This window comes from Corvus kubaryi, unplaced genomic scaffold (genome assembly GCF_017639235.1).
Source record: "Corvus kubaryi isolate FWS band 111438036 unplaced genomic scaffold, C.kubaryi_AGA036_p1.0 37396, whole genome shotgun sequence".
Taxonomy (NCBI): domain Eukaryota; kingdom Metazoa; phylum Chordata; class Aves; order Passeriformes; family Corvidae; genus Corvus; species Corvus kubaryi.
The window spans coordinates 339,464-349,328 of record NW_024581135.1 but is presented as its reverse complement, the minus strand read 5'-3'; the positions used below and the strand labels follow the sequence as shown (position 1 = coordinate 349,328).

At 42.6% G+C, this 9,865-nt stretch overlaps 1 protein-coding gene across 2 annotated transcripts in view; it reads left to right on the top strand.

Moving 5' to 3' along the window:
* The window catches only part of PKP4 (plakophilin 4), a 72,129-nt gene that overhangs the window by 15,341 nt on the left and 46,923 nt on the right, over positions 1-9,865 (top strand). The window contains exon 1 of one of the 2 annotated variants that reach the window (XM_042040428.1): positions 2,833-9,014. The exons of the other annotated variant lie outside the window; for it this stretch is intronic. Coding sequence (XP_041896362.1) covers positions 8,921-9,014 — 94 coding nt within the window. The 5' untranslated portion in view covers positions 2,833-8,920. Of the gene's footprint in view, positions 1-2,832; positions 9,015-9,865 lie in introns of those variants that run through there. 2 annotated transcript variants of the gene reach the window in all.

Below are 9,865 nucleotides of genomic sequence, written 5' to 3'. Positions count from 1 at the left end.
ATTCCTTTAACAGGAAAAAAACTAAGACTAAACTAAAACCCCAACATCATGTTTGAATTTGGAAGGGCAGAAGAGAACCCCAATATTCCATTTAGGGGAGACAACAACACTTAAATAAATAATGTCATTTATATTGTCTGATACTGGCAAGAAGGTAGCTGTAGCTCTTAAATATTATCCTTGATTATTGTTTTGTCTTTCCTGCAGCGACGTCAGTATTTCAGCTGTTACTGCTTTTCCCAAAAGTCTCTGCTTTATATCCAAACACAGGCAACTTCTGCATAAAATTTGCATTGCTTTGGTTGCTTTCTTCTGACTTTTCAATTGATCCAGCTTGAAGCTGGGTGCACAAAACTTCAGTGAAGTAGTCTGGGAAGATTGTGCATTTTCAATGCAGTGCAAAATGGAAAATAAGCAGGAGGGGTCAATGAGGTATCTTTTTTTTCTTTTCCCTCTCTTTTCTTTGCCGTGGGAAAGTGCTTTGATTACAGGCATCCCAGCTCTGTGTTTTCCTCAGAGCTGTTGTTTTGCTGTTTGTATCTGCTTCGATGCAGGACTTTGTTCTCTGTGTCACTTGAATCACCTGGAGTGTGGGTGAGGCAGGGTTATGTGTGGGAAGTGGTACAAAACTGGGTATCACTGGGGTCAATGAACAAACTTCAGTGTTTGGTGTGAGTTGTGATCAGCTGGTTTTGAGTTTGCTGTTTGTTTTAAGGCTGGATTCTGCTGTAGTTCCTGACCTCTGCGTGCTGGCCCACCGCTCCATGCTCTGTGTGTCCCCTTCCCCAGCCATGCACTGCGGAATGCCTGCAGGTGCCAGCTCCCGTTGCTGTCCCAGGGAGCCCAGGCAGAGCTGTGACAGAGCCCACTCCCGAGCTGCCTTTCCATGCTAGTGAACTGCTGCTTTGGTTGCAGCTTCCTGAAGAGTTACCCTGGTCACCCCTCTTTTCCCCAGTTCTTTCACCTAGGTTTGCTTGGTTGCATCTCACAAAGCCACGTGGCAGTGTCAAGACTTTACACAAAATGTGTTTCTCTAGTGCTCTTGTCATAGAACAAAATTAGGTAGATTTGATATAACAAACCCACGCTCTTTCCTAACACTTGCAGTTCTAGTGCCTGTTACTGGTTTTGGTGTACTTAATTGCCCTGCTCAGGAATTAGCATGTGACTAGAATATGGGGCAGGGAATTAAAAGGTAGAAATAAGATTCATGTTGTTGTGATGACTATTTGAGATTCCTTTGATGTTAGCTTTTAAAATATGTTTGAGTCATACTTTCAGTCTTTCGGGAACTGAGGCAGGAAAGCTATCTAAATTGCATCTCCAACTGGTAAACTTTGATGCAAAATGTTGCCGTCTCATGACAAAATTACATGTCTTTACTAGATTTTACAGGAAGAAGTCTTTTTCACTGTGAGAAGAAAATCACATCTTAGGATCTTGTAGTGCTGCATAAAGATGCAGTTCTGCCACGCTGAAGAAAGCCTGTGAATGCTGTTCTTAAAGTTTCTCCTTGTTTTAACTGAGCATCAGCAAAGAACCTGAACCGTATGCCTTCATTCAGGATTTGTTTTGCTTCTTGACCATTTCCACACTCAACATGTAGTTTTTTGTCCCTCTGAATTTTTTTGCTGCTGTATGCTGGATTGCCTACATTTTGCACTGTGGATGTCTGTTCTGAAGTGTGGCTACAACTACTGACATTATTTAATGTACGATTGACCTGACTTTTTTCCCCCTCTGGCACTTCTGCAAGAGGTCTCCCTGCCTAGCCAGACACTTTAACCTGAGTCTGCCTAATTTTGTAGCTGTGTTTCTGTCACCTACCCCTGCTACGGGAAGGCATATGGGTCACTTGGATGTGAACAGTTTGTGATTTTGTGTTTAGCAGCATTGGCTCCTTCATCTATCTTTGTGGTTTTCCTCAAATTACTCAATTGTCCTTGATCTTTTCTAACTGCGATATCATTTGTAAATTTTGGTGTTCACAACTTTTCATTTCTTCATAAAATATTAGTAGAAATACTAAATTCTCTGTAGAGTTGTGTAATCCTACTACCAGTACTTTCAATTTTGAAGGGTGAACAAAATCAAATACACCTCAGAAAAATAATACCAGTCTTTGGGATATTGGAGAACTGATGGAAGCATTCATAATTGTGGCCTTAAAAGCCACATGTTTGTTGTCTAATCCTTATATTTTGCTTCTACATTCAAGGGGTTTTATTAGCTTCTAGATTGGAGAGCAGAAGAGGAGAGAGCTTCATTTGCTTACATGTAAAAGTTTGCAGGTAGAGTGTTCTTGGCAGCAAACAGAGTTTTGCTGTGCAGGTCAATGTCAGGGCAAAAGGAGGAGTAAACTGCAGTCTAGTAATTGATAAAACTTCATTTTAATAAAACCTTTTGCTAATCCATAGCCATGTTTATTGGAGAGCAGTGGTATTCCACAATCTATTTTTATGGCATTGAAGAATGTGACATTTTTGTGGTAGTCATTTGATCAGGAACATCCACAGGTAGCACTGAAGAACTCATAAATGTATCCTGAATAGTGGTGTTTCAGCATCATCAGTTTCTCAATTTTGCAGGGGCGTAGTTGGGTTGTTGTCCTTGCCACTGCTGGTTGGTTGCTTGTTCCTGAGCCACGGCTCTCCCTGCAAATGCAGAGTGTGGTGTCAGTGAACACACACAGCTGTCAAAGGGGAATCACTGCTTGCAGCTGGTTGGTTTCTAAAGGCAGGATATGACTGGGGTTGGTAGTGTCCGGCTCCAGACCATCTCAGGGATACATGTTACACCACATCACTCAAAACCTGGCATTGTCAAATCAGGGGGAGGTGTGGAAGTCTGTAACTCTCCAACTGTCTTTTGTAGTGGGAGTTACAGCTGCTAATTTTTATCATTGAGAAAATTCTTTGTATAATAATTTTTTTCCGAATATGCTATATGACAAAATTGAGAAGCATACTTTTATAAAGGCATATAACATAGGTTTGGGTTGCTAATACTTCCAGCTGAGGAATGTCTGCCTGCAGGTAGTGAGCATTATCTCTAGCAATAACACTTCAGCAATAATTTTGCTAGGAGAAAGTACAAGTAGAAATTGAATAGCAGCTGCAGCCATTGTTGTGGTTGGTAGTGGCTATATCTGTTCTTGCAGCCATTCTCATTTAACTGCTGTTTGCTTGTTTGTAGGAGTTTTCAGGTGGGAGATGGCACAGGTATCAGTTTGGAGCTGGGGCACAGGGCAGCAGTGCTGTCAGCACAGCACACTTGTGGATGCAGGTTCTCCAGCTGTCAGTTTGCAAGTTATGTTGTTCTGTGATATTCATTCTGAAGGACTTCATACCTACATTGATTGCATCTATTCCAACACCAAACTGAGAGTTTATCCTATGCGTGGTTGACTGAATAATTGATGAATGTCCTTTTCACCTGACAGTCTGTTTGGAAAACCTAAAATCCTTCTGGGATGCTGCATGTCCCTCCTCCCCCTCAGTCTGCGATAGAAGAGAGGCTGAACTTTATCCCTTGAGATCAATCTGCTGTCTGTTTGCTAGTCTGCAGAGCTGACTTTGAGCACTGTGCTCTGATGAAGCTGTGTTCCATGGCAGTGGATTTGGATACCTCAGCAGAGCGGAGGAATACAGATGTGGAGCGGCCCAAAGGGAAGGTTCGGATTTGGAGTCCCTTGTTTCTTGTAAGTCATGGAGCCTTGTTGACTTAGACTACTGAAAACTCTGTTTATTGCCATTTAGCTTCTGGTACTTCATATGCTTGCAAAGTGTAAATGCTCTCCAGACATCTGTCACATGACAAAGAGGCTTCTTTTCAGGTGAGCTACAGACAGTGCCTCAGGCCTTGAAGGACGTGGTTGTAAATGTGTCTTTATTCAAAATGGTTGTCTTGCTGTACCTGTCTGATACCTTCTGGTGAATGGTTAGTTTGAAAGTTATAAAAGACATTAGTCTCGTGAGCATGTTACAACTAGACATTTGTGGATGTAGAATCTTGCCTGCTCACTGGCATGGAGTTAAAGTATGTAGCCATCAGCCAAAAAAAAAAAGAGACTGTCTTTTCCTAGAGACAAAAATATGTTTATCGAAAAGCTGGGGTAATGCATATTTTAGGATTTTAAAAGGCCATAGTACCAAATGGTTTTTGAACCTGCATGTATTTAAGTGAAAAACAAAAAAAGTGGGAAAAATATATCTTTTAAAGAAAAAGGGATTAGGAAGAGGCTACATTTAGTGGTAAGTCAGTTAAACACATCTCCCACATTTCTCAGGCAGCAGGTCAGGTGTGTATAGGTTTCCTTTTCAACTAGTCAAAAGGGACTCAGTCTGCACAATTGTGCAGGTGGTTTTTATCCTGACATTACTGAAGTCAGTTTCTTCCATGTTTTCATGGAAGATAACGTATTTATTTTCCTGGTTTCATCCTTAGGTCTTCATGAACTTGTGCACTACTAATGTCCATAAAGAAAATATATCTCTGAACACAGTGGTTAGCCTGTAGTGGGATGTTTGGAGTATCTTCACTTACTGCATCTGGAAATTTCAAACCCTGCTTTTTATGTAAATGTTGGAGCTATCTTTCACAGAATTCATTTTTAGTTGCTTGCATCATCTTTGCAAGTGGGTAAGTTGTCATCTGCTGCCTCTCCATCCAAACACATTCCGCAGGCTGGCAGACAGAACGCAGAGTGTGGTTCAGTCATTTGGCTGCAAGAACCTTGAGCATGTAAATCCCAGCCTGGTTCTTAGGTGAGCAGCACTCTGGCCTTGCAGCAGGATGGAACCAAAGGGAGCTATTCCTACGTGGAAGTGTACTGACAGCTCTGTGAAGGAACTTGAAAACAGATAAATTTTAATCAAATCTTCCTGTAAAAACTAGAAATGTAGTACATCTTGCTTAGGTTTTGACTTTTCATGCACACTGTAAAGGATGAGAAGAGCAGAGTCTTTGACCAAGAGCTGAGATGTGCCTTGTTGCTCTAAGTGTAGATATACAAGAATAACTTCGTCATGTAGTAAAATAACATTAGTGTCCCAGCAAGTTGATTTTAGCTTATAGGAGCTTTCCCCCTCTGTACTAATGAGTGATTTACTCTTGTTGCTTGAGTTACCCTTGTGGCTAGATAAATATGAGGATTTTCAGTGACGAGATGTTGCCTTTTGTTTTTCTTATGTTGCCCTCCTGAAACAAATCCAGCCCATCCTATCCTAGCTGACAGAGTTGGTAAGAATTGTATTCCCTCTTCAGCGTGGATTGCGCTGGTGGCTCTTCTTACTGGCTGCAGTGGGAGGCTTGGAAACAGGGAACATAGGTAAAGAACAAATTTGGAGGAATAACCAATGTAAGGAAGGCAGGAGGAATACACAGGAAAGGGATGAGGAAGTTGTGAAAAAGAACCACTTCTGTGTGGCATCAATCTTCAAAAGGTCTGGCTTTTTCTTGGGCCTGCACTAAAAGAAGTGTGATTATTCAGTACTGACAAAGCTGTCTGGATATGTCTAAGAAAACAACAAGAGGAGCACAGGGAATAGAGACTAATGAGAATGAAAACTTAAAGCATGGTTTACTACACTTGGCTTAGTGATTTCTCATATTTCTTCTCTTCTTCTCAGTTGTATATTCTTCCTTGTGTCAGTGATTACTTGGCTGCAAGATTGGCTGGCTCAGGAAAATACACCCCCATCTCGTCCCCAAAAGCATGGCTGTGTCAGATGAACTCACTGAACATGCTGGCTTTGCAGCTGTTTGACCAGTCGTTCAGACACAAAAGAAAGTATTTCCCACGTTCCTTCCCTGTATGCTGAGAGCAGTGTGAGGGCCCGGAGTGGCCTGCTGCTGAAGCCAGCTGGTGACTCTGCCCAGCGCAGTGCTGGGGTGCTGGGGCTCTGCAGAAGGAGAAGGGCTGGGAGGCTTCAGGAGTTGGTGTGAGCCACATAAGCAGAACAGGGTGTGCACGGTGGAGGCAGCACTATCCTCTGAAGGGGCAGTTTTGGGGCTGTTTAGGGGGTGTTTGCTTAAGCAAATCCCACAATTGCCCAAGGTGATGGTCCCTGCCAAACCCTCACTGGATGTAAAGCTGAGTCTTTATGGTGGCTTGGTTTGCTCTGCTGTGATTTACTGTGTGGTTTCATAAAGCCACGTGAGTGAGCCTCTACAGCAGAGGCTGAGAAAGCCACTGTTCTCAAAATTGTTTTAGGGAATTTCAAACTGGAGGCTTCAAATAGAACAGCTTTGTCTTCCTTGCACACTTGATCTGGACTTGCCAGCCTGGAGATAGGTTGGCACTGCTTTTGGCCTTTACTTCTAAATAGAGAATTTCAAAATTCAGAATAGGTGTTAAGGATTTTCTTGGACTTATGCTACAAGATGAACTATTTAAGTATTTTCCTGAAAAATTATCCAAGTGATTGAAAGACATTATTTTTATCACAGACTGAAACGCACAGCAAATTCTCACTGTCCTCCATGTTTCCAAGCTTCTAACATTGTGCTCTTGAGCTGCATTAGAGCCATTTACACCATGCACAAATCTGTATTCTGCAACATCCACCAAAAGATCATTCCAGAACATTTAAATCTTCCAGTTCTCGTGTATTCTTTACTCTAGCAGGGAATCTAGCGCGCAAACTTTGATGTTCAGTGATTTTAAGATGCAGTCGGTTGTGCTGAAATGCACTGGACAGGGCTATAAACAGTGAAATACATTTTCTGAGTTTTCATTGTGGCTACAGAGATCCTGGATTTTCAATGTGCAGGAGCAGTTTGAGAATTAAAAGAGCTGGAATACAGGGAAGCATTAAGGTGCATTTCTGATGGTTCCTGTGTGTACTGCCTGATCCGTTAGTGCCCAGGGCTTGCAGAGAGCAGCCCAGGGCAGGACTTAGGAAACTGCAGCATTGGGCTGTGGGGGATGAGGGTTTGGACAGCCTGGGAAAGATGTATGAGCAGTCTCCTGTTCTGAGTGATGTCTGACTGCTCGGCCACGACACCAGATACAGGCAAAATAACTATGAATCTAATTTTTTTGGGGGGATGAAATCTGGTTGCTAGTTTTCCAATAATGAATCAGTTATCCATACCCGAATGAGTGAGTAGCACAAGTCCAAAGAGTATCTTGAGCAGATAAATCCCAGTCCTGTGAAAGGAAGAAAGAGGATTTTTTATTAACTCCTCTCAACTTCTCACTCATATCAGATTTTAAGGCTCTCACAAAACCTGCTCTTGCTATTTCCTGTTCCTGTAAGGTGAAGATGACTTGACCTTGTAAGTTCCTGTCTTTAAGCAGCATCCCTAGACAGAGCTGCGGTGGTGGGGACTGGGCCCTGGAGAGCTTCTCCCACTCCCTTACTATCCTGTGCTGTCACCTGGGTCATGGGCCTGGCACAAGGGCGAGGTTGGATGAGCAGACTTGTTTATTAGCTCAAGTGTGTACCTAAGTGTTTGTAGGATCAGAGCCAACAGTTGCTTAATGTTGAAATCAAGATTAAAAAAATCAGTAACTTTGCCAGGAAATGTGTTAATTGAAGGAACATCAGTTAAAACAACTGCCTGTGTGAAAGGGTGTAGGTCTCTGATTACATCTCTTAACATTGAGATAGATGCACGTTTAACACTGACACCTTCACTAATAATTAATTTGATTGGTTTTTATCTGGATGTTTTTATTAGATACTCAATACTGGGTATATTTTCTGTTCCAATGAATTAGCACACCTTCCAGCCAGCTCAGAGGGATGTTTTCTGGACTGGTTTGTTTCAGAAATCTACTACAGGTAGGTTGAGAAGTTATTCATGGTGTTGGAGTGAGAAGAGAGAAAACTATGGAAAAGACAAATCGAGATTGAGCGCAGCAGTAAAACATTATGGTTTTGTAGTTTTTAGTTGGTCCAGTTAACCATTCATTTAGGCAACATACTTTCAAAGTGATCACTTATGCGGAATCAGCACTGCATTTTTGTGGAATATAGTATATTTTTGGCTTTGTGGCACATTATGGAAGCTTGAAAAAATCAAGTGCTTTTTTTAAAGTAAGTAGCAAAATAAAGGGGTGCTTTGCTTTCTCTTAAGTCTTAAAGAAAACTAAAAACTCTCTTACGTTTAATGGAATAAATACTGCAGTGATTTCAGTGTTTTAAGACATAACTTATCTATTGTAAACTGTAGTTGGAGCTTTGGGAAGAGAAGTATGACCATAATGGCACATGGTACTGGCTTTGGCTGGGGTGGAGTTTATTTTTTTCACAGTAGCTGGTAAGGGGCTGTGTCTGGGCCTTGTGCCCAAGGCAGAGCTGGTAGTGCAGGGCTGTGTCAGTCCCTGCTGAGCAGCACCTGCCCAGCACTAGGACTGTGCTGCCCCTCACCTGTCCTTCAGCCGGCAAGGGAGGAGGCACAGCTGGACAGCTGACCTCACTGACCAAAGGGCCATCCCAGCCCAGAGGGCATTGTGTCCAGCAGTAGCAGCTGGTGGAAGGAGGAGGAAGGTGGACCTTTGGAATGATGGCATTTGCCTTTCCCAGCCACGCATGCTGGAGTCCTGCTCCAGGATGGCTGGGCACCTCCCTGCCCATGGGAAGCGGGGAATGAATTTCTTGCTTTGCCTTACTTGCCCATGGAGCTTTCCCTTTTTCTATTACACTGCTTTTATCTCAACTCAGGAGTTTTTGCACTTTTACCCTTCTATTCTCTCCCTATCCCGTGGGAAGAGGGGTGTGAGCGAGAGGCCCTGTGGGACTGAACTGCCCACTGGGTTTAAACCACAACACCTCTAAGTAGTTAATTGATTTAAAGCTGCAAACATGCATAACTGCATAATTGAGAATTCTATACTACTTTCTCTGTTACTTAAAAGCTTGTCTTTATTATTGTCCTGTATTTTGTACTTCTCTCCTGGAAATCCCAAACCATGGCAGGCATTGCCCTGTTACGTACAGGTGGAGACACAGTGGGATACATGGACCAACAAGCAGCCCCTTTTGGGAGAAGTGCATTTGTAACTTGTGAGTTTTTGAGACTTGTCCTTTTGATTGCTTAGCAGATGTTTCTAAATGAAGGAAAGGCTTGATTGGGTAGTTTTGTTACTTGATATGCTTGCAAATTTATCAGGTCTTTTAGAAACCTGAAACACTGAGTTATAGTCATAAAAGAACTATGGAAAGTGATATAAAAAATCAGACATGACACATGGAATTGTGACGTATTCTGTGCCTTGGGTTCTTACTGCTTGATTAAAGAGTTGGCTTGTAGACATAAAACTTTGAAGAAACCATTTTTATTTTCTAAAACCATAAAGTTGCACATTTGACTTTTCAAAATCCTATTATACAACTATTAGAGGTCATTTTTTATTCTGCTTGCTTAATTGCTGTTTAATGGGTTCTGTAGAAATGGTCCTTGAAGCTTTAGGTACAGCTTGTTACAGTCTCACACAGCAGGTGTGGCAGCCTTTGTATCTGCTAGCTGAAACCAGTAAAAATAGTGTTTCAAAAATATCCAGATATGTCTGGTTACTCATTTGTGGCACCTTGGAAATCAAGTAGCATTTAATGCCACTTTATTTGTTGAGAGTAAGTTCCATTCCAGTCGCAGAGTTCACTGTGGTCTTGCAGTCATGCACACCCACAGGCCTGGAGCTTGCATGAGGAACGCCTGTGGGAGCCGCCTTGGTTGAGTAGGGAGGGCTTTGCCCTGCCCTGGGGTGCCCTGACTGTGCTGGGAGAGGAAGGGATGCTCACCATGGGCCGCAGGACTTGGAGATGAGGAGGACATTGTGGTGTGGTCCTTACCTTATGTGCCATATCTGTGGTGAGGGGAGATCTGTGTCTGTGGTGAGGGAAGGTGAGGGGAGATC